The sequence below is a fragment of the Anomaloglossus baeobatrachus genome, chromosome 1 (assembly GCF_048569485.1).
Source record: "Anomaloglossus baeobatrachus isolate aAnoBae1 chromosome 1, aAnoBae1.hap1, whole genome shotgun sequence".
In the NCBI taxonomy this organism is placed as follows: Eukaryota; Metazoa; Chordata; class Amphibia; order Anura; family Aromobatidae; genus Anomaloglossus; species Anomaloglossus baeobatrachus.
The window spans coordinates 446180080-446202994 of record NC_134353.1 but is presented as its reverse complement, the minus strand read 5'-3'; the positions used below and the strand labels follow the sequence as shown (position 1 = coordinate 446202994).

The window sequence follows — 22915 nt, the reverse complement described above, 5'->3', positions numbered from 1 at the left end:
ACTGTGATATCCTTATTTTTAGAAACCATATGTGAGTCAGAAATGCATGCAGGCATATTCTCCAGGCTCTCCCAATTCAGTTTCATTACTTTCCCATCTATCTCAGCCTTTTCCTCAGGCCCCCAGACCTCTTTGTTGGGTTCAGCAGAAAATTACTCGTATTTCCCTTTAACTTGCATTGTATTCGCTATTCAGAACAAATACATGAATATTACAAAGTACTCATTACGAGTATAGCGATTTCGAATATTATGGTACTCACTCATCTCTAACGTTGAGTATTTGGAGAATTTTTTACCTCAGTATTTGTAGCCAAAACCAGGAGTGGGTAAAAAATATAGAAGTGGTGACGTAGTTGTATTATACTTTTCCTCTGACTGTTGCACTCCTGTTTGTTCTATACAAATATTGAGGTAAACAACTTACTAAATACTCAACATGTGCAAGTGGCCTTACAAACACTGAGGTAAAAAACTGACCAATTGTTCAACATGTGTACGAGGCCTTAGTCAGTAAACACATTATAATTTATTGCAGTTCTCATATGCTGTACAATGACAAAATACACTGTGAAAATACAGTCCAATCTGTAGATACCATGCTATAGAGCTAGATGAGCTGAGTAGATTGATATTTCATTTTGTGAGAAAACATTCAGCATACCCTGTGTTTTAATAATTTAAATTCTCTTCTTGGTGGGATTTTCAGTCCAGTGGGCGGTCCTAACAGTGACTGACAGATATCTCTGTATGAAGTCATATACAAAGAAAGCTGTCAGTCAATGACCGGCCCACTGGACAGAAAATCCCCCAAAGAGTAGAGGTTATATATTTTATAACAAATGACAGTGCCTTGAAAAAGTATTCATACCACGTGAAGAGTTTTTCACTTTATACCCACAAATAAAATGTGTTTTATTCAGATTTTACTATACTAACCCAAAGTGGCAACTATTTGTGAGGTGTAAAGGAAATTACGCATGGTTTTCAAAATATTTTAAAATATAAATCTGAAACCTCTGCTGTGCATTGTATTCAGCCCCCTGTAGTCTGAGACCCCAGAAAACTAACATGGCACAACATGGTGTGGGGATGCTTTCTCTCAGCAGGGACATTGAAGCTGGTCAGAGTTCATGGGAAGATGGATGGAGCTAAATACAGGCAGGACGCCATGGTCTAGAGGGCAGCAGTCAGTGGGCTTTCATAGAGAAGAAACACAAACAATCAAATTTTTAAAAATGTATCAGTATTATTTTGAAATAATGGACGGAAAGGTTCAGACAGAAAGTGTGACACCAGTAGAGGTTGTGATTGGCTGGAGCAGGATATACCATGCACATGATTCCCTTCTGATGGCCTTACTTGTTCCCAGGTAAGGAGAACCAGTTGAGGTGTCAGTGCCCCGAGGAAAATAGGGTGGTATCCCACACTGGTGTGTCCTCTCTGCACCTTCTCCACAAATCTTCTGACTTACAGGTCAGTCACTAACAGAAGGCGCAAACGACTGTGTCACAATAGTGGCATGTTCCTATATGATAGCAGGTCCTGTGTGACGCCATTGCTCTCCTCAGTATATCCCCCTTTACCTCTGGCAGAAAGCCTATGCCCTGGAAGGTCGCTCCTACATCGGCAAGGGTCACCATATAACAGCAAGTTCCTCTTACCTCAGGAAGGTGCACATATCAAGGCCACCGGTTTCCCCTATGTCCTCAGGTTTCCTGTTCTTTTCTCTCTCCAGATCCTCCTTCAAAGGCTGGACTCTTTAACTTGGCAATTTTCCCTGTATATCACTTTGTGGCAGGTTCTATTCTCATTGTTGGTCCCATCTTATTTTGCCATAGCCCCCCTCATCTCATCAGGGTACGATTTTTGAGCTTTTTTGCAAAGAAGAATAATTAAAAATGTCAGCCTCTAGATGAGAAAAGCTGGTAGAGATGTGTGGCGCCCTGGACAAGCCAGGTTGTCACAGAACAACACCAACACACCCCACACCCCGGCTAGGCACACCAAAGTCAAACAAAAACCCTTGTTGCCTTCCTTCAGGGGCTGATGTCCACACCAGGGGGTGGAGCCAGGCGCTTGGCTCTGCCCGCCAAGGAGTTCACAGTCCTGGAGGTGGGAAAAAGGAGCAGATTAGTTTTGGAGTTTGAAAGGAGAGGAGGGAAGTGGGAGAAGAGCAACTGTCTGACGGCGTCCGGGTGTGTAGCCCGGACGGTACAGCAAGGTTGGCAGACGGTGGTGACGGTCTGCAGGAGAGGCCAATTGGAGTGAACCGAAAGGACCGTGGACGGGCGGTGGCCCGGCGGTACCGGACCGGCGAGCAAAGAGAAGCCAGCACCATCCGGCAGGGCCTACGGACCCCGACAAGGCTAGGAGTCGCCGTCCAATTTGTCAAATCCGTTAGCGAAGGGAACCTCCGGGGTTTCCCAGCAGCCAAGTCCCGATAGAAGGCGACAGCTCAAACTGTGAAGGGAAACACAGTCACCGCCAAGGCTACAGTTCCCAGGGCCAGAGCCTGCTGGTAAAAGGGGCTCCCTCAGCATCCATCAAAGCTGGGGAGCGGGTTACCGGTGGGAAGCCATTGGAACCGTAACACAACACAGGTGCGGGGAAAGGCAGTCACCATCAACCTGCCGGGAGCAGAAACCACCGCAGCCGTCAGTGGGCCCCGTCCATCCAGCCGTGTGTTTTACCAAGGACTTTGTCTTTGTCATTGGCTGAGTGAGTACTATCGTGCCGTGCGGCACCGCGCTGCCCCCGCGACCCTGCACCTCATCAGGCCCCGTAACCCGTCTGCATCCCTAACCCTCACCGGGCCCCGGGACAACCAACCCCCTACCCACGGAGGGGAGAACCAACATCCAAGCTGCTCCTTGTCACCGCTCCCGGGATCCCCGTCCAGAGCAGCGGTGGTGTCAAAACCTCACCACAACCGTGAGTGGCGTCACGGACAATATCAAATCCCCAAAATCAACCCCCTTTTCACTCATGGGCGAGGAGCGCCGCTCGAGTCCCCGGGATCCAGCCCACCGCTCGAGCCACCACCAAGCAGCAGTAGCAGCAGCAGCAGGACCCGAGCAGTGGGAAAGCGCAGAGGCCTCCCCGCCCGCGACAAATGTAATCCAAAAGACTTGCAGCAGTAACTTCAATGAAAACTGGTCCTACAAAGTATTGACTTAGGGAGGTTGAATACAAATGCACGTCACAATTATCAGATATATATTTTTTAAAAAAATATTTAGAAAATCGTACATCATTTTCCTTACACACAAATACTTGCTACTTAGTGTTGGTATAATTACATAAAATCCCAATGAAAGACATCTAAATTTGTGGGTGTAACATGACAAAATGTGGAAAAGTTCACACAGAGTATGAATTCTTTTTTAAGGCACTGTATACATCATCTAATCAGCTACCCGTGCTCTGTTACTTAGACTGCATTGATTAGACTGCATTTTCATGGTGAGATGTTCTCTTTAACCCCTTAACGACCGCATGCAGTAATATTACGTCCTAGCCGTCATAGTGTTAATCCCCGCGGGCTGCTGCAAGCAGCTTGTGGCCATCAGCACACATGTCAGCTGATTTATACAGCTGACATGTGTGCCTGCTAGGCACGAGCATAATCGCTATACGCCCGTTCCTTTTCACACCTTAAATGTTGCTGTCAAGATGTGATAGCGCCATATTAACAGCGGTAGAAGTATCAGACTGCTGATCGTTATAGTCCCCTATGGGGCCTAGTAAAATAAAAAAAAAGTTTTAAAAAAGTTTTAAAAAATAAAAAAAAAAAGATAAAAGTAAATCTAGACTAAAGACCACTTGAATAATAAAATGCAGAAACAAGGAGGCTCTTCATTGAAAAATTGATGTTTTGACCACTGTAAAAAAAAAGCTAGTGTGAGCATACCTTGAGGGCTTGCTCACATGGAATATAACATGGACGATTGGTATCTGATGTCTTGTTGGATAGCACTCTGTCCAATGTTATACTGTGGGGCAGTGACAACTTGTGCTTTTTTTCTCATACTGAGTCGTCTTACAAAAAAAAATCACAGAATTCTGCGTTTGAATTAGATAATCAGATGACACAAACTCATGCAAGTCTACGTGTACATGGAAATCATTGGACTGCACTCACATGTCTTCTGAGTGCAGTCCGATATACGCTGACAATGGGGAAGATGGAGAAATTATGTTCTCCATCTTCTCATCGGTGCTTCAATCTTCCCATGCGAGAAAAGTGGATTACAGTAAACTGACACTTGGCTCAAACTTTGATCCCTCGCGTGAGAGAATATATGTCTATGTGAGCAAGCCTTGAAACTGAGAAACTGTGAGTAATATTAGTGAACAAAGTACTCTTACTTACAGAGCAAAAGCCTTGCCTTTGAGGTCCACGACTAGCAGTACACACCATGCTATCAAAGAAGTTCTGACTCCACAACTGATTACAAACTCTACGACTGATCACATTTACATCTGTTTCCATCAGAGCTCTAGGCAAAGTTCCAAAATCAGTAACTTGACCCCAGCCAGCGACAGAGCAAGGAGAACCAGGATTCACATCTGAGTTGTTGAGAGGGAGGCAGATTTTTCTCACAGAGGGAGTTATATTAGCAGATCTGTTTAACTGGAATTATAAAAAAAAATATAGATTTTTGTTTTAGGCAAAGAAAAACAAAAATGCTCAAGTAAGTAAACCATTTTTTGAAAAGCAAGATCTTACCTTTAAAAGATTTATATCATTCTGAAAGCTTGTGGGGTTGTATTCAGGATGTGTGAAAGATTCCTGGATATTCAGCACTTGCACAAATCTGTCTGGGTTACGCAGATCATGAGCACCAAGTACTACACGTACTATATCCACACGTCTACCAAAATAAAAGACAGAATTAGGACTCATTCAGGCAGATATAATGCCACCCCATTTGAGTGTCTATATGATGGCCACAAGTAGGGTCGGACATAGGCTAAAAGGTATCCTGTCCACAATCGGCTTTGGTGTCTCCCACCCCATTGTTTTTTTAACTACGGTAGTTTGCTGAGAACATAAGTATAACTTTTATACACCCCAAAAAAAATATTGAAGCTTTCTTCACACATAAGGAAATTCATTAATAATAATACATATTGCTAAAACTTTGTGGAAGATTCACAGCACATTTCACCCTTTACAATGTAATATTTGACACAACCACAAGAAAATCCACAGCAAAATGCTCACGTAACACGTGTGGATTTGCTGTGAAAAAATATGCAACAAATCTACTGTGGACATACCATTACATATTGACAGTTACTGACAGCTATTAATCGCAGTTGAAAAAATGTCTTTGCCCATCTCCTTTTATGGTGGCAAAGCTCCCGATATATATACAAAAATAGCAGTACGACATAATTTGATGTAAAAATTACAGGCAGCACTTTAATAAATCAATGTAAACAAAAAAGTGGATTCTTTTCTCACCTATATGTATTTAACTTGCGAAAGGCTCCATTAAGCACTACCACTTTTTTATTTTTTCACTGAAGTACTAGTAGCCTCTTGTATATTATATGTGTATATACTGTACATATGCACAGTATATACAAATATAAATACACTAATTTTATACAGATTATATTCAGTCACAAAGACAGTGAACATATGCAAGACAGATGCCACATTCATGCCAGTCACAACCTAGACCCATATACGCCAGTCACACATTAGACATATGACACATACAAGTCAGTCAATTCATTAGACATATGACACCTACATATAAGTCATATACTCATACTAGGCACATTCTACATACATGCCAGTCGCACGTTAATCACACATTATACACATGACACATACACACCAATCACATATTAGACACATGATGCATACACACCAGTCACACATGACACATTCAAGCCAGTCAAAAACAAGACACATGCCACATACATGCCCCCAGGCCGGACTGGGACTAAAAAACAGCCCTGGCACATTGACCCCACCAGCCCACATAAAATATTGCCTTTCCCCGACCCCCAAAAAAGTGCCATTTCCTAATTTGTGTATCACACCACCCATTATTCTCTTAAAGGGGTTATTTGACAATTCTGAATTGGGAGGTAAGCAGCCCTAATGATACTGCATCTATACATATTGTCAGGAAGTGGGCACATTCGGCAAGTATAGTTTCCCTATCCTATTGCTCATGTGTCTTTCTAGCTATGTGCAAACATGACATTACCAGCACTACTCACCACTCAACGCAGAAGTTGGCAACTTTTATAGGCTACTTTCACACATTGCAGTGATTCTGCTGCAATTTTTGAAAAATTTTTGCAAGACGTTTTTTGCCACAATTGTGGCAAAAAAAGTTGTGATAACTTGTAAAAGCAGCCTTAATAAATTGACAATGGGGTGTTATCATTCCTAAAACCTGTCACTACACACAGAGTTCAACCATTAAATATGTTAAGAGGATTAATGGGGACAGCCAGTTGTCATTAAAGGTGGCTTTACACACAACGACATCGCTGTAACGTCACCGGTTTTGTGACGTAATAGCGACCTCCCCAGCGACATTGCAGTGTGTGAAACACATCAGCGACCTGGCCCCTGCTGTGAAGTTGCTGATCGTTACAAATCGTTCAGGACCATTCTTTGGTCCTTTGTTTCCCGCTGTGCAGCATGATCGCTAGAAAGTCTCAGTGTGTAAAGGGGACTTAAATGTGCAGGCAGCAGGAGCTGGCTTCTGCGGACACTGGTAACCACGGTAAACATCGGGTAACCAAGAAGCCCTGTCATTGGTTACCCGATATTTACCTTCGTTACCAGCCTCCGCCGCTCTCACGGTCAGTGCCGGCCCCTGCTCCTTGCACGTGTAGCAGAGTACACATCGGGTAATTAACCCCATGTGTGCTGTAACTAGGAGAGTAGGGAGCCAGCGCTAAGCAGTGTGCGCTGCTCCCTGCTCTCTGCACGTGTAGCTACAGCACACATCGGGTAATTAACCCGATGTGTACTGTAGCTAGGAGAGCAGGGAGCCAGCGCTAAGCGGTGTGCGCTGCTCCCTGCTCTCTGCACGTGTAGCTGCGTGCGCTGGTAACCAAAGTAAATATCGGGTTGGTTACCCGATATTTACCTTAGTTACCAAGCGCAGCATCGCTTCAGTGCGTCGCTGCTGGCTGGGGGCTGGTCACTGGTTGCTAGTGACAGCTCACCAGCAACCCGTGTAGCGATGCTCCAGCGATCCCTGCCAGGTCAGGTTGCTGGTGGGATCGCTGGAGCGTCTGACTGTGTGACCTCTCACCAGCAACCTCCTAGCAACTTACCAGCGATCCCTATCAGGTTGTATCGTTGTTGGGATCGCTGGTAAGTTGTTTAGTGTAAAGGGGCCTTTAGGCTATGGCTGCCCAGAGACTTGGATTGTTTTCCCACAAAGTGGTTATTGCAGAACTACTGTAATATTCAAGTATAACGCCCCAATACAGTTAGTGGTGAATCATCCATAATTTCCTATATGCACACAGTAGATGCATGCATGAAAATCAGAGAACTGCTTATACAGTTGAAACCAGAAGTTTACATACATTGTTTAAAAAGACATATCTACATGTCTTTCTTCCTATCTGGCATGAAAACAGAATAAACGTTTCTCATTTTAGGTCAATTAGAATTACGAATATTTTCTATATATGCCAAATGCCGGAATAATGAGAGAGAATGTTTTAAGGCATTTTTATTACTTTCTGCAAAGTCAAAAGTTTACATAAACTAAGAGTACTTTGCCTTTAAATATGGGGCAGCCCATATGATGATGTCATGTCTTTGGAAGCTCCTGATAGGTTTATTGGCAACATCTGAGTTAATTAGAGACACACCTGTGGATGTATTTTAAGGCTATGCGTCCACGTTGCTTTTTACCTGCTTTTTTGCTGCTTTTTCAACTGCAGCGTTTAATGCCAAAATGGATGTGTTCTGCTCTTCAAGCTTATTCTGTGGGAATTTGGGTTTCTAAACCCCACTATGCAGTTCAAACTGCAGCCTTTTTGTGGCAGAAATTTGGGCAACCCAACCCAAATTCCCACAGACTAAGCTTGAAGAGCAGAACACATCCATTTTGGCATTAAACGCTGCAGTTGAAAAAGCAGGTAAAAAGCAGGTAAAAAGCAACGTGGACACATAGCCTAATGCACATCTGAAACATACTGCTTCCTTGTGTAGCATCATGGGAAAATGAAAAAAAAAAATCAGCAAAGATCTCAGGAATAAGATTGTGGACTTGCACAAATCTGGTTTATCCTTGGGTGCAATTTCCAAATACCTGAAGGTGCCTCGTTCAACTGTACAAACAATTGTACGCAAGTACAAACAAGATGGGAATGTCCAGCCATCATACCTCTCAGAAAGGAGATGGGTTCTGTGTACCAGAAATGAAAGTGCTTTGGTTAGACATGTGCATATCAACCCAGGAACAAAAGCAAAAAACCTTGTGAAGATGCTGGCAGAAGTTGGTAAGATTGTGTCATTATCCACAGTGAAAAAATAACTGTATCAATATGGGCTGAAAGGCCACTCTACTAGGAATAAGTGATTACTCTAAAAAAACAAAAAAGCCAGATTAATGTTTGCAAATGCACACAGGAACACAGACCTTAAGTTTTGGAGGCATGTCATGTGGTCTGACGAAACTGAAATTGAACTGCTTGGCCATAATGACCATTATTGTGTTTGGAGTAAAAAGGGAGAAGCTTTGAAGCCTATGAACACCATCCCAACTGTGAAACATGGGGTGGCAGCTTCATGTTGTGGGTTTTTTTTGCTCCAGGGGGACTGGTACGCTTCACAAAATAGAAGTCATCTTGAGGAAAGAAGGTTACGTGGCAGTACTGAACAAAATCTCAAGACACCAACCAGGAACTTAAAGCTTGGGCGGAAATGGGTCTTCTAAATGGACAATGATCATAAGCATACAGCCAAACTGTTACAGGCCGAGATCCTGCCGTGCCTCGGCCGGATTCTTCCACATCTGCTTCCCGGTCGCGGCGTGCCACTCGTTGGTCTGCTTCTCAGTTTTTGGGCTGAATTCTGTGTGGTTTTGGGACTAAGTCCAAAGAACAGGGCAACTGCGCATGCGTTAAGTAAAGTAACGGAGTTTTGCACTAAGTGTGGTTTATTCCTATGACTAAGGGCGTCTTTTTGAGCGCCAGAAACGCATCAGTGTTACCATGCTGCAGGTTTTTTTTAGTGTTTTTAAAATGCTGTGAATAAAGATTTTTTATTTTACTCATCCCTCTTTGGAAGACGCCGTTCCTTCACTCCTTCATTTCTATTTTTCTGGTCGACGCCTTACCAGAGGATCTGGCACCCATTTCCCATATCATGGACTAAAACTACTACATACAGCGTGGTGATCTTCCACTATTTTCTTATGTAAATTTCTAGTTTCAACAGTAGCTACAGTAAGTTCACAACATATATTATTCAGCGGAGAAACACAATGATGGCGAACTACAAGTGACACCTGTAACCTAAAAAGAAATGTCAGCTACCCACATATAGAAGACCTGAGAGAAAACAATTCAGGTATGTCCAATCCAGGAAAAAATGTGTGTTAAACACAAAAAACTTTTATTCAAAGACATGTTAAAAGCTTACAAAAACCACTGTTTTTGAAAACTGACAAGTTTATGGTGTTCAGAGACGCCCTTAGGCTATGTGCGCACGTTGCGTAATTACATGCAGTTACGCTGCGCTTTGTAGCGCAGCGTAACTGCATGCGTCCTGCGTCCCCTGCATAATCTATGGAGATTGTGCAGGGGCCGTGCGCACGTGGCGTATTAGAATGCAGCGTTTTGGCTGCTGCCCGAAGCGCGCGTTCTAAGAAGTGACATGTCACTTCTTCCGTGCGCTTTGCCGGCAGCCCCTCCTCTGTCTATGGGAGGAGCTGCAGTCAGAGCGCATGGAATCGGCTTTTTTTTTCACTACGGACATTTTCTGCAGCGATTTAAAGCGCACATGTGCTCTTCAGATCGCTGCAGAAATTTCTGAAGTGACTGTATGCAACGTGCGCACATAGCCTTAGTCGTGGGAAGTTTAGAGTGACACTTAACGACAGAAACGCATCAGCTCTTCCTATTCAGCGGTTTTTGTATGCTTTTAACATGTTTTTAAATGAAAGTTTTTTGTTGTTAACCCACAATTTTTCTGGGCTAAATGTGTCTGAATGATCTTTTCTAACCAGCGACACCAGCACCTTTCTAGGACTTCACGGCATGTGGATTATATCATCAGCATGGTGAGCTCTCCCTAACTTTGCTCCCTTGTCATAGAACCTACATGCCCAGCAATAAGCCAATAAGCGTGAACCCTAAACACAGAGTCATCATTAAATCAGTATGTATCAATTGACTGCGCTGACTATCAGCTCCATTATAAGAATGGCCAGACATTAATGATGGGTGGACCCGAACTGTAAAAGTCTCATCGTGAGATAATTAAAAATACTAGATATGACAACTTCATATTATCCAAAAATTTCTTTAAAAATATAAATAGCTTGTCATTAGAAAACATGAGGTAACTGAGTTTAACAAAGTCATCTGAGGTCAAGTTACCTTAGGTCACAGGCGAAAGACCATGGGAACCTCCAACTGTGGCCGCAACTATCATGAGTAGAGTTGAGCGCAGTTCGAGGTTCGCCAGTTCACGGTTCGAGTGATTTTGGGGGGTGTTCTAGATTGAACTAGAGCTCGAGCTTTTTGCTAAAAGTTCGGCAGCTCGAGTTACGTTCGAGAACGGTTCTATCACCAAAAGCGTGGCTTTTTACAGCTACAGTGTGCAGGGAGCCATCGCTGGCAGCCTCCGGTAAGCTGGTAACCAAGATAAATATCGGGTATCCAAGCAAATCGCTTTGGTTAGTAACCAGATGTTTACCCTGGTTACGTGTGCAGGGAGCCGACACTTCCCCGCTGGGCTCCGCCCCCTCCTGCACTCGGCATGTACACACAAACACTCACTCACACTCACACTCACCTGTCCCCAGCCATGCACTCCCCGGCACTGACGTCCTCAGCTCCACATGGCCCCGCTAGGCTCCACCCACTTCGCACTCCGCAGCCTGCACACATGGCCCCGCTAGGCTCCGCCCACCTGGCGCTCTGCACACATTACCCCGCTAGGCTCCGCCCACCTCACACTCCGCACACATTACACCGCTAGGCTTCGCCCACCTGGCACTCCGCACACATAGCCCCGCTAGGCTCCGCCCACCTGGCACTCTGCACACATGGCACCGCTAGGCTCCGCCCACCTTGCACTCCACACACATAGCCCCGCTCGGCTTACCTGCGGTGATAAAGTCCTGCCCTCCCGACCTCAGCGCTGACACGGTCTTCCATGGCCGCCGCTTCACATCTCTCACTGCGGCCCGAGACTATAACTAGCGGAGACGTAACGGGCTCTTGCAATACTTGGCTGTGACGTCAGAGGTCATTGAAGTCAGTGACAGGTCTGCTGTCAGCAGTGCAGGAGATCGTCACCGCAGGTAATGTACCTCGCTCCTGACAGCAGCACTTGTCATGCCCTGCAGTGACCTGGGCTGACCTATTGATGATAGCTCAGGTCACTGCACTGCTCTCCCAGCCAATGGGGAACATTCTGTTCTTCATTGACTGGGACAGTGACTATGGTATGGATCGTCATGGTAACGCCTTATTGGATTACAGCAGACCTGGATTTGTTTTTCTTTCTAATAAATTGATGAAAGAGGGAATGTTTTGGGGAGTGTTTTTTCAAATAAAAATCTGTTTGTCGTCTATTTTTTTTTTTTATTACTGACTGGGTTTGTGATGTCGGGTATCTGATAGACGCCTGACCTCACAAACCCCAGGGCTTGATGCCAGGTGACATTACACATCTGGTATTAACCTCATATATTACCCCGTTTGCCACCGCACCAGGGCACGGGATGAGCTGGGGCGAAGCACCAGGATTGGCGCATCTAATGGATGCGCCACTTCTGGGGCGGCTGCGGCCTGCTATTTTTAGGCTGGGGAGAGTCCAATAACCATGGACCTCCCTAGTCTGAGAATATCAGACCAAAGCTGTCTGCTTTACCTTGGCTGGTGATCCAATTTTGGGGGGACCCCCATGTGTTGTTTGTTTTTTTTTAATTATTTATTTAATTTAAAATAACAGCGTGGGGTGCCCTCAGTTTTGGATTACCAGCCAAGGTGAAGCTGCCAGCTGTGGTCTGCAGGCTGCAGCCGTCTGCTTTACCCTAGCTGGCTATCAAAAATAGGGGGAGCCCCACGTCAATTTTTTTATAAATTTATTTATTTTTTTGGTAAATACAAGGCTAAGCACCCCTTAGTGCCACATGAAAAGCACCAAAGGGTGCAAAATTACAAAATGCAGGAGAGTGGGACATTATGTGTCTTTCTGCCATTATAATGAAAGAAAAGACTGATATGAAGTGTACAAGCACAAGAAAATCACCAGAGCGCTCTACACTGTGAAAAGCAGTAGAAAATGGCACTGGAGTGAACATGTGACCGCCTCATGTAGGTTGAAGCTATGGATCCTGGATAAATTTATATATTTTCCCTCCTTCAGCTTTTTGGCAGTACGCCAAAAAAACGGAAGGCACACGGATGACAAACAGATGACATACGGACCGTATACGTGTCACGCTCCCGATGCCTCGGCACCGCTCCTTACCCACTGATCCGGTCACATCATCCCGGCACCACTCCTTACCCACTGATCCGGTCGCACCTGCACAGCACCGCTCCTTACACACTGATCTGGTCGCACCTGCACGGCACAGCTCCTTACCCACTGATCCGGTCCACGTGTCCACCAGTCACGGCTGCCGCTCCCGCTCGTGCTTTCCTGTGTCCTGTCCCCAGTTTCATGTGTCTGACTCATGCTTCTGTATAGGGTCGGGCCGCGCCCACTCACCTGGTCTTATGGGCCCAGCACTGCTGCAGCAGGATATGACATGAGGCTGTGCTGGGTATATAAGACTGGCCTCGCCATGTGGGCGGGGCCTGATCAACGTGTCTTGTAAGCCTTGTCTTGAAAGCTAGGTGCTCAGGTCCCCCTTGTGCCGTGTCCTGTGATCAATACTATTCCCTGACATTCCTACCCGGCACCTGTGCCAGATTCCTGCACTGTCTCCAGGAACTCTGATGCCCCAGTGACTGTTCTACCCGTCCCCTGTGGGACGCAGTCCATGCCATGCTAGTGCTCCGGCAACCATGCACCCAGGCCTCCGGTGGGGTGCACGGCCCAGTGGATCCACCACCCGGACCTAACAATATTGAACGGAAATGGCTGCCACACGGATGCACCCGTGAAAAAAAATGGACTGTTTTTTGCGGACTGCAAAAACGGATCGGTCGTGTGAATGTAGCCTTATTCTAATCCGCCATTTATAAACAGCAAATCAAAAAAGGTCCGTGGAGCCTCTGTTAGGAGTCTCAACACAGAAACCAGCCAGATCTCCCTCCGGGAAGGGCCCAGCCAAGGGGTGACTCTTTTTAGGAGACCACCATAACCACCATATTAAGTGGCCCTTTTAGTCAATATCCAACTTATTGACAAGTTTAAAGATATGACAAGGGAAATACCAAGGTCAGGTATCCATCCACAGACAGCCGTTTCGGGGTATTGCCCCTCATCAGTGTGGAGTAGAATTCTGGCCGGGTGGGAGCAATGCCTAGTAGACCAACAAAACAAAACAATCACTGATCTCGGGGAGACCAGCCAGAGAAAACACTGCCAGCAGCCAGCGAGGGCGCTCAAGACAGTGAAATCATAGTTGCATTGCCCCCTGGGAAATATGCAAATCAAAAAAGGTTCGTGGAGCCTCTGTTAGGAGTCTCAACACAGAAACCAGCCAGATATCCCTCCGGGAAGGGCCCAGCCAAGGGGTGACTCTTTTTAGGAGACCACCATATTAAGTGGCCCTTTTTTGTCAATATCCAACTTTTTGAAAAGTTTAAAGATATGACAAAGGAAATACCAAGGCCAGGTATCCATCCACAGACAGCCGTTTTGGGGTATTGCCCCCACATCAGTGTGGAGTAGGATTCTGGCCGGGTGGGAGCAATGCCTAGTAGACCAACAAAACAAAACAATCACTGATCTCGGGGAGACCAGCCAGAGAAAACACTGCCAGCAGCCAGCGAGGGCGCACAAGACAGTGAAATCCTAGGTGCATTGCCCCCTGGGAAATATGCAAATCAAAAGAGGTCCGTGGAGCCTCTGTTAGGAGTCTCAACACAGAAACCAGCCAGATATCCCTCCGGGAAGGGCCCAGCCAAGGGGTGACTCTTTTTAGGAGACCACCATAACCACCATATTAAGTGGCCCTTTTAGTCAATATCCAACTTTTTGACAAGTTTAAAGATATGACAAGGGAAATACCAAGGCCAGGTATCCATCCACAGACAGCCATTTCGGGGTATTGCCCCTCATCAGTGTGGAGTAGGATTCTGGCCGGTTTCTGTGTTGAGACTCCTAAGGCCGGTTTCACACATCCGGCTTTTTGCCGTTTTGCCGGATCCGGTGCTCTCCCGTACAGATAATACAGTACAATGACAGCGCTGTAACTTCCGGGTCACATGCGCCGGTCACATGACAGCACGTGACCGGCGCTTGTTGCGCTGTCATTGTACTGTATTAACTGTACGGGAGAGCGCCGGATCCGGCAAAATGGCAAAAAGCCGGATGTGTGAAACCGGCCTAACAGAGGCTCCACGGACCTTTTTTGATTTGCATATTTCCCAGGGGGCAATGCACCTAGGATTTCAATGTCTTGAGCGCCCTCGCTGGCTGCTGGCAGTGTTTTCTCTGGCTGGTCTCCCCGAGATCAGTGATTGTTTTGTTTTGTTGGTCTACTAGGCATTGCTTCCACCCGACCAGAATCCTACTTCGCACTGATGAGGGGTAATACCCCGAAACGGCTGTCTGTGGATGGATATCTGGCCTTGGTATTTCCCTTATCATATCTTTAAACTTGTCAAAAAGTTGGATATTGACTAAAAGGGCCACTTAATATGGTGGTTATGGTGGTCTCCTAAAAAGAGTCACCTCTTGGCTGGGCCCTTCCCGGAGGGATATCTGGCTGGTTTCTGTGTTGAGACTCCTAGCAGAGGCTCCATGGACCTTTTTTGATTTGCATATTTCCCAGGGGGCAATGGACCTAGGATTTCACTGTCTTGAGTGCTCTCGCTGGCTGCTGGCAGTGTTTTCTCTGGCTGGTCTCCCCGAGATCAGTGATTGTTTTGTTTTGTTGGTCTACTAGGCATTGCTCCCACCCGGCCAGAATCCTACTCCACACTGATGAGGGGCAATACCCCGAAACGGCTGTCTGTGGATGGATACCTGGCCTTGGTATTTCCCTTGTCATATCTTTAAACTTGTCAAAAAGTTGGATATTGACTAAAAGGGCCACTTAATATGGTGGTCTCCTAAAAAGAGTCACCCCTTGGCTGGGCCCTTCCCGGAGGGATATCTGGCTGGTTTCTGTGTTGAGACTCCTAACAGAGGCTCCACGGACCTTTTTGATTTGCATATTTCCCAGGGGGCAATGCACCTGGGATTTCACTGTCTTGAGCGCCCTCGCTGGCTGCTGGCAGTGTTTTCTCTGGCTGGTCTCCCCGAGATCAGTGATTGTTTTGTTTATAAACAGCAGGCAGAAATAAGTGAATAGCGCCCCCCAGCGTCAGAAAATCTCTTGGGATCATGATTCAGGACGGTTTTTCCGATCCCCGCTCACGTGATCACCGGTATACACCGTATACGGGTGATCATGTTACAGTAAATGACAGCGCTGGTAAAAAATTATTTATCTCCCATCTGGCATCAACAAACATATCAGATGGGAGATAAATCTCCTCCCCGGTCCCCTCCGGTCCTCCGGTGTCGCCAAACTGCCCCCCCTCCCCCTCCCGGAAATCCAAGATGGCCGCGTGCAAAGCAGCGCGCCAGCCGCATTCACCCTACTACTCTAATTTCTTTTGCATGTGCCATGACACATGCGACAGAAAACTCCTCCCCAGGCCCTGCCAGGTCACCCTCTATAACCCCTCCGGTGTTCCACGGTGTCCCACGGTACCTGTGCAGTGTTGATCCCCCGCGGCCCCCTCCTTCACAATAGACGCTGCCGCATGCACAGAGCGGCTGTCAGCTCAGCTTCCTGTGTTCAGACACAGTGAGTGGCGGTAACCATACATCTGTAATCTACTGCAATGCCCTGCTCATGAGGTAAGGAACATAGTTGATCAGGAGAGCTATACTACATTTCCAAATGGAGGTATTTGATTTTATAGTTGCCCTGCTGAACGACTACCAAACATGAGAGTCCGTTATACGCCACAAGAAAACACGTCTAAATAGCGAGCTCTGTTGTTTAGTATTCATTCAGCAGGATAACTGGACTTAAAGGGGTATTCCATCTCCAAGATCCTATCCCCAATATATAGTAGGTGGAATAGCAATAATATCAGCAAATACCAATATTTGGAAATGTAGAATAGTTCTCCTGATTAGGCATGCCCTTACATCATGAGCAGGGCATTGCAGCTTTGGTAGCAACAGTTACGACATGGACTCTGCTGCTGTGGACCCGGGGAGAGTGGGTGCAGATTCATTGCACCCACACTCCTCACATGGAGGGTTTGCACTCCTAGAAAATGGGGGATACGTTCCCTGAGCATGTACCCCCATATTGTATATGGTCCAGAGTCATCGTGGGACCCCTTTATTTTTTTTCCTTATAATAAATTGGTGAAAGAGGGAATGTTTTGGGGAGTGTTTTTTCAAATACATTTTTTTTGTCAGTACTGACAGTTTGTGATGTCGGGTATCTGATAGACGCCATGACATCACAAACTGCTGGGCTTGATGTTAGGTGACTTTACAGCTAGTATCAACCCCATTTATTACCCCGTTTGCCACTGCACCAGGGCACGGGATGATCTGGGGTGAAGCGCCAGGATTGGCGCATCTAGTGGATGCGCCACTTCTGGGGTGCCTGCGGCCTGCTATTTTTAGGCTGTGAAGGCCCAATAACTATGGACTTTCCCACCCTGAGAATACCAGACCACAGCTGTCCGCTTTACCTTGGCTGGTGATCCAATTTGAGGGGACCCTACTTTTTTTGTAATTATTAATAAAATAATTTTAAAAAAAGAGCCTAGGGTGACCTCCACATTGGATCCCCAACCACGTTAAAGCTGCCAGCTGTGGTTTTCAGGCTACAGCCGTCTGCTTTACCCTAGCTGGCTATCAATGGGGACCCAACGTCATTTTTTTTTAACTATTTTTTAAATAAAAAAAATTAATGGGCTTCCCTGTATTTTGATTGCCAGCCAAGGTAACGCCAGGCAGATGGGGGTGGCAACCCGTAGCTGTCTGTTTTATCTGCACTGAGAATCAAAAATACCGCGGAGCGCTACGTCATTTTTTTTAATGATTTATTTTTACAGCACTGTGATGTCAGGCAATCAAAATACAGGGAAGCCCTTTTTGTTTTTAGTTATTTAAATAAATAATTAAAAAAAAATATATATGGGCTCCCGCTGCATTTTTTGTATTGCTAGCTAAGGGTAATCCAAGCAGCTACTGTCTGCTAACCCCCACTGCTTGATGTTACCTTCACTGGCAATGGAAGATCCAGGGAAGCATTTTTTATTTTTTTTGCCAAAAAACTACAAAAAAAATGACGTGCGCTTCGCCATATTTTTGTATGCTAGCCAGGTACAGCAGGCAGGTACGGTCTGCCCCCAACCCACAGCTGCCTATTTGTACCCGGCTGGGAACTAAAAATATAGGGAAGCCCTTTTTTTTACTTAATTCATGAATTTTATGAAATAATTAAAAAAAAAACAAAACAACGCAGGCTTCGCCCCATTTTTGTGTCCAGCCGGGTACAGCTAGGCAGCTGGGGATTGGATCCGCAGCACAGGTTAGCCCGAGGTTTCTGGGCCCCTCTGCTGCGAATTGCAGTCCGCAGCCGCCCCAGAAAATGGCGCTTTCATAGAAGTGCCATCATCTGGCGCTGTATCCAACTCTTCCAACAGCCCTGAAGCCAGGTGGCTTGTTGGGTAATCATGAGTTATTACTAGCTTTGTTTTACTAGCTAGTATTAAGTCAGAGATTCTTAATGTAAGGCACGTTTGACCCGGCCATTAAGAATCTCCAATAAAGGGTTAAAAAAAAACACCACACAGCGAAAAAATACTTTAATAGAAATAAATACACAGACACACTTAGAGACTCCATCTTTATTACCTCCTGTCACCCCTCCACGAGCCATGCTCTTCTGTCTTCTTTCTCCTTCAACACATGCAGCTCTGTCTGCTCCATCAGACAGCACAGCTGCATGTGTGGCGCGCTGGACAAGCCAGGGGCCACAGAGAACAACGCCAACACACCCCACACTCCCAGCAGGCACACCGTAGTCAGACACAAAACCCTTGTTGCCTTCCTCCAGGGGCTGGTGTCCGCACCAGGGGGTGGAGCCAGGCGGTTGGTCTCCACCCACCGAGGAGTTCACAGTCCTGGAGGCAGGAAAACAGTCAGATCAGTGTTAGAGGTGGAAGTGGAAGGAGGAAAAGTAGCAGTCGAGCAGTCTGAAGTTAGTCCGGGTGGTGGCCCGGACGGAGCAGCAAGGTTGGCAGACGGTGGTGACCGTCTGCAGGAGTGGCCTATCGGAGTTTACCGCAAGGACCGTGGACGGGCGGTGGCCCGGCGCTACCGGACCGGTACACAAAGAGAAGTCAGCACCATCTGGCAGGGGCTTACGGACCCCGGCAAGGCTAGGAGTCGCCGTGAATTTGCTAAATCCGTTAGCGAAGGGAACCTCCTGGGTTTCCCAGCAGCCAAGTCGCGACAAAAGGCAACAGTCCGACCAGGAGAGGGAGACACCGCCACCGCCAAGGCAACCGTTTCCCAGGGCCAGAGCCTGCGGGCAAAAGGGGCTCCTCCGGCCCATATCCAAGCCGGTGAGCGGGTTACCGGTGGGAACCCATTGGAACCGTACACACTACACAGGTGCAGGGAAAGGCAGTCACCATCAACCTGCCGGGAGAAACAACACCACAGCCGTCTGTGGGACCCGTCCATCCAGCCGTGTGTTTTACCGAGAACTGTGTCCTCATCATTGGCTGAGTGAGTACCACCGTGCCGTGCGGCACAGCGCTGTCCCCGCGACCCTGCACCTCACCAGGCCCCTTAACCCGCCTGCCATCCATCCCTACCTACCCCATCACCGGGCCGAGGGACAACCAACCCCCTACCCACGGAGGGGAGAACTACCATCAAAGCTGCTCCCTGTCACCGCTCCCGGGAACCCCGTCTAGAGCAGCGGTGGTGTCACCAATATCACCACAACCGTGGGTGGCGTCACGGACAATATCTAAAATCTCCACAATCAACCCCCCTTTTCACTCACGGGCGAGGAACGCCGCTCGAGTCCCCGGGATCTGGCCCACTGCTCGAGCCACCACCGAGCAGCAGCAGCCGCAGCAGCAGCAGCCGGACCCGAGCAGTGGGAGAGCGCAGCGTCACCTCCTCTGCCCGCGACACATGGGAGAAAGGACGCTGTGCTCCGTGCAGAAATCACTCTGTGAGAGTGACCACAGGCTCCCAGCTGTAAGCGGTGGCACGGGTTGCCATGGCAACGCTGCTCTGATCAGGTGATTCTGGTGCCGCTGCGTGCTGGTAGCGGGACGTCATCGTCACCGCTACCAAGCGCGTTGCTATGGCAACAGTGATCTCAGTTATTGACCGGCTGTGTCAGCCGGTAAGGAGCCGGCTTCTGCAGACGCTGGTAACTACGGTAAACATCGGGTAACCAAGAAGCCCTTTCCTTGGTTACCCGATATTTACCTTCGTTACCAGCGTCCGCCGCTCTCATGCTGTCAGTGCCGGCTCCCTGCTCCCTGCACACATAGCCAGACTACACTTCGGGTAAAATTAACCCGATGTGTACTCTAGCTAGGAGTGCAGGGAGCCAGCGCTAAGCGGTGTGCGCTGGTAACCAAGGTAAATATCGGGTTGGTTACCCGATATTTACCTTAGTTACCAGGCGCAGCATCGCTTCCACGCGTCGCTGCTGGCTGGGGGCTGGTCACTTGTTGCTGGTGAGATCTGCCTGTTTGACAGCTCACCAGCAACCCGTGTAGCAACGCTCCAGCAATCCCTGCCAGGTCAGGTTGCTGGTGGGATCGCTGGAGTGTCGCTTAGTGTGACGGTACCTTAAGGGAACGGGGAAGCAGAGCGGGGAGTCGACCTTGTGCGAGAGCATGTCGCCGGTACACGGCGATACACAAACGTGCACCGTGTAACAGAGAGATGCAATGACAGGTCCTAGCATGACGCGTCATAGTCATGTGACAAGTCTGTAGCCAATGAGATAATAGACTCGTGACTGGTCACATGTTGACGTCACGATAGGTCCTGCATCACTGCTGGTGTTCCCGGAGGATGCAGCGATTACCGATGGAAAAGCTGAGGGAGACAGAGTGCAGGACGCATCCCGGGGACAGGTAAGTGTTATGGCAATGTTTATTAACTGTATGTGTAAATTTATAATGCGTTTTTATGTGTTTGTGATTGCCTCCCATTGTTTACTATGGGGTTTGAGTGGTTCGCCGAACCGGTTCGCCGAACCGAACCCGAACCCGACCTCCGTTCGGCAAACCGAGCTCGAGCCGAACCGCGGCCGGTTCGCTCATCTCTAATCATGAGTGACGTCAGCGCTGTTTGCTGCTCAGTCTCTGCCTGAAGTCCACACCAGGTGGCCATATTCAATGATCACGTACTGTGACTTCAGATTTAGCAAAGTCTTTGTGGGACCTTTGTGGGAGAAGTGATCATTGGCGCGGCTCAAAAAAACCCTATTTTCCTCTATTGTTCTCTGGCATTGCTACAGGCACAGATAGCCCTTGCTGATGTCCTGGTTTATTGAAAATGGCCCAGTTTGCACACACTTTCCCCCCAACTCTGTTGGACCTGGTGTTGGTGTCTCTCCCCATTAATTCTTGGTGTTGAAAAGAGCTGGTAACTCTGATGCCAGCGTTGTCTGAGGGTGATGTTTTCATCAACTGATCTACAATGATCCTTTTGAAGGATTCCATTGTGCAACCCTTTGGGGACTCCAAAAGAAGAAGAAAATTTGTCTTTGTACAGTGGATCCAGAATGGTGGCCAACCAGTATAGGTTGTTGGATAAAATGTGTATCACTTTGATGATCTTGCCACAGACAATTACCGTATTTTTCCGACTATAAGACACACTTTTCCCCCCCAAATGTTGGGGAAAAGTGGGGGGTGCATCTTATAGTAGGACTGCGGGGAATGAGGGTGCTGCGGTGACTGAGGGTGCTGCGGGTCATCGGGGGCACGAGCAGGCTACAGCAGCGCCTACTGTGACCACGTGGGCCCGCTCATTTCATGTGCACGCCCATCCTCCGCCCATCTTCTTTCAGAGCTAAAGCCAGTGCTGACAGGTGGGCGGGATGATGGGCGGGGGATGCGCGCATACTAAATAGCCGTCCCTCATGATCACCCCTGGCAACTACAGCCTGGAGTGATCATGTGCGGCTGTATTCACTGTCCCCCGCGCATCATCATCAGCGCGGGGTGCAGTGAATCAGTATACTCACCGGCCACAATCACTGCAGCATCGCGATGTCCTCCTGTCTGCTGGCAGCGGCTGTATGTGGAGGCTAGCGGTGCGCACAGCAATGACGTCATCACTGTACGCACGTTTCCACACACAGCTGCAGCTGGGAAAAACAGGAGGACATTGCGATGCTGCAGGGATCATGGCCGGCTCCACACAGGTCAGTGGCGCTGCTGCTGGCACAGATGGGAGGAGGATTGATGCTGCTGGAGTGAAGTAAGGTGAGTATAAACAATTAATTTTTTTGGGTGCCACAGGATGCGGCCATACACCAGGATGGGGGTATATAGCAGGATGCGGCCATACACCAGGATGGGGTATATAGCAGGTAGCGGTCATACACCAGCATGGGGTATATAGCAGGATGCGTCCATACACCAGGATGGGGTATATAGCATGATGTCGCCATACACCAGGATGGGGTATATAGCAGAATGCGGCCATATGGGGTATAGAGCAGGATGGTAGTGTAGCGCCCCTGAGACTGGTCGCTACAGGGTATATTATTATATCCTTCCCTGGCAGGTGAGTTTTACACACACCTAACACTTCCATCTTCCATACAGCAGGGAGAAGCAGTCACTAGAGGGTTAACAATGTTTCTACAAACACACAGGAAGTGACTCAGCCAGTTCTTAGCAGACTCAGGTTGCCATAGCAACTTGTAAAAGTGGTGGGGGCATGAGCAGTTAGGAGTAGAAAACAGTTTCACTTTACTTCAGAATAAGCTTGGACACGAGACAGAGCAGACGCACAGTGGTGCAGCTCCCTGAAGAAGAGGCTGTCAGGCCATCATGGAGGCAGAATACAGCTGTCTGGATGTAACAACGAACAGACAGCTCCACCAAGCTGGGGGCTAGTAACATCTAGAGAGACGGGACCCGGTACCTGTAATCATGGATCAGAAGAGAGTAGTCGCCAGAGAATGGGACTGAGCACAAGAGAGAGGTACAGAGCCCTAGTCAAGGTGGCCGTGACGCGACAGCAGAGAGGGAGCCTGGGGAAAGGGATAGGAGTCCGACCCATGAGAGGCTCAGGCTGCCGGCCATTCGGGCCAGGACCGGGTGAGAGTACAGAGTTGTGCATGGAGGAGAAAGGTCATAGATTATCAAACTGGATCCAGCCTCTGACCTGCCCGGGAAGCGACCGGAGTCTCTGATGGCAAGGACCAGCACCCGGGGTGCGATACCACCTGAGCCAGTAAATAAAGTGACTGGAATCCGCACCT

At 47.7% G+C, this 22915-nt stretch overlaps 1 protein-coding gene across 1 annotated transcript in view; it reads right to left on the bottom strand.

Moving 5' to 3' along the window:
* The window catches only part of PRSS57 (serine protease 57), a 237403-nt gene that overhangs the window by 68927 nt on the left and 145561 nt on the right, over positions 1 to 22915 (bottom strand). The window contains exons 3-4 of the mRNA XM_075337881.1: positions 4732 to 4876; positions 4375 to 4635 (exon numbers count right to left, since the gene is read on the bottom strand). Of these exons, the coding sequence (XP_075193996.1) occupies positions 4375 to 4635; positions 4732 to 4876 (406 nt within the window). The remainder of the gene's footprint in view (positions 1 to 4374; positions 4636 to 4731; positions 4877 to 22915) is intronic.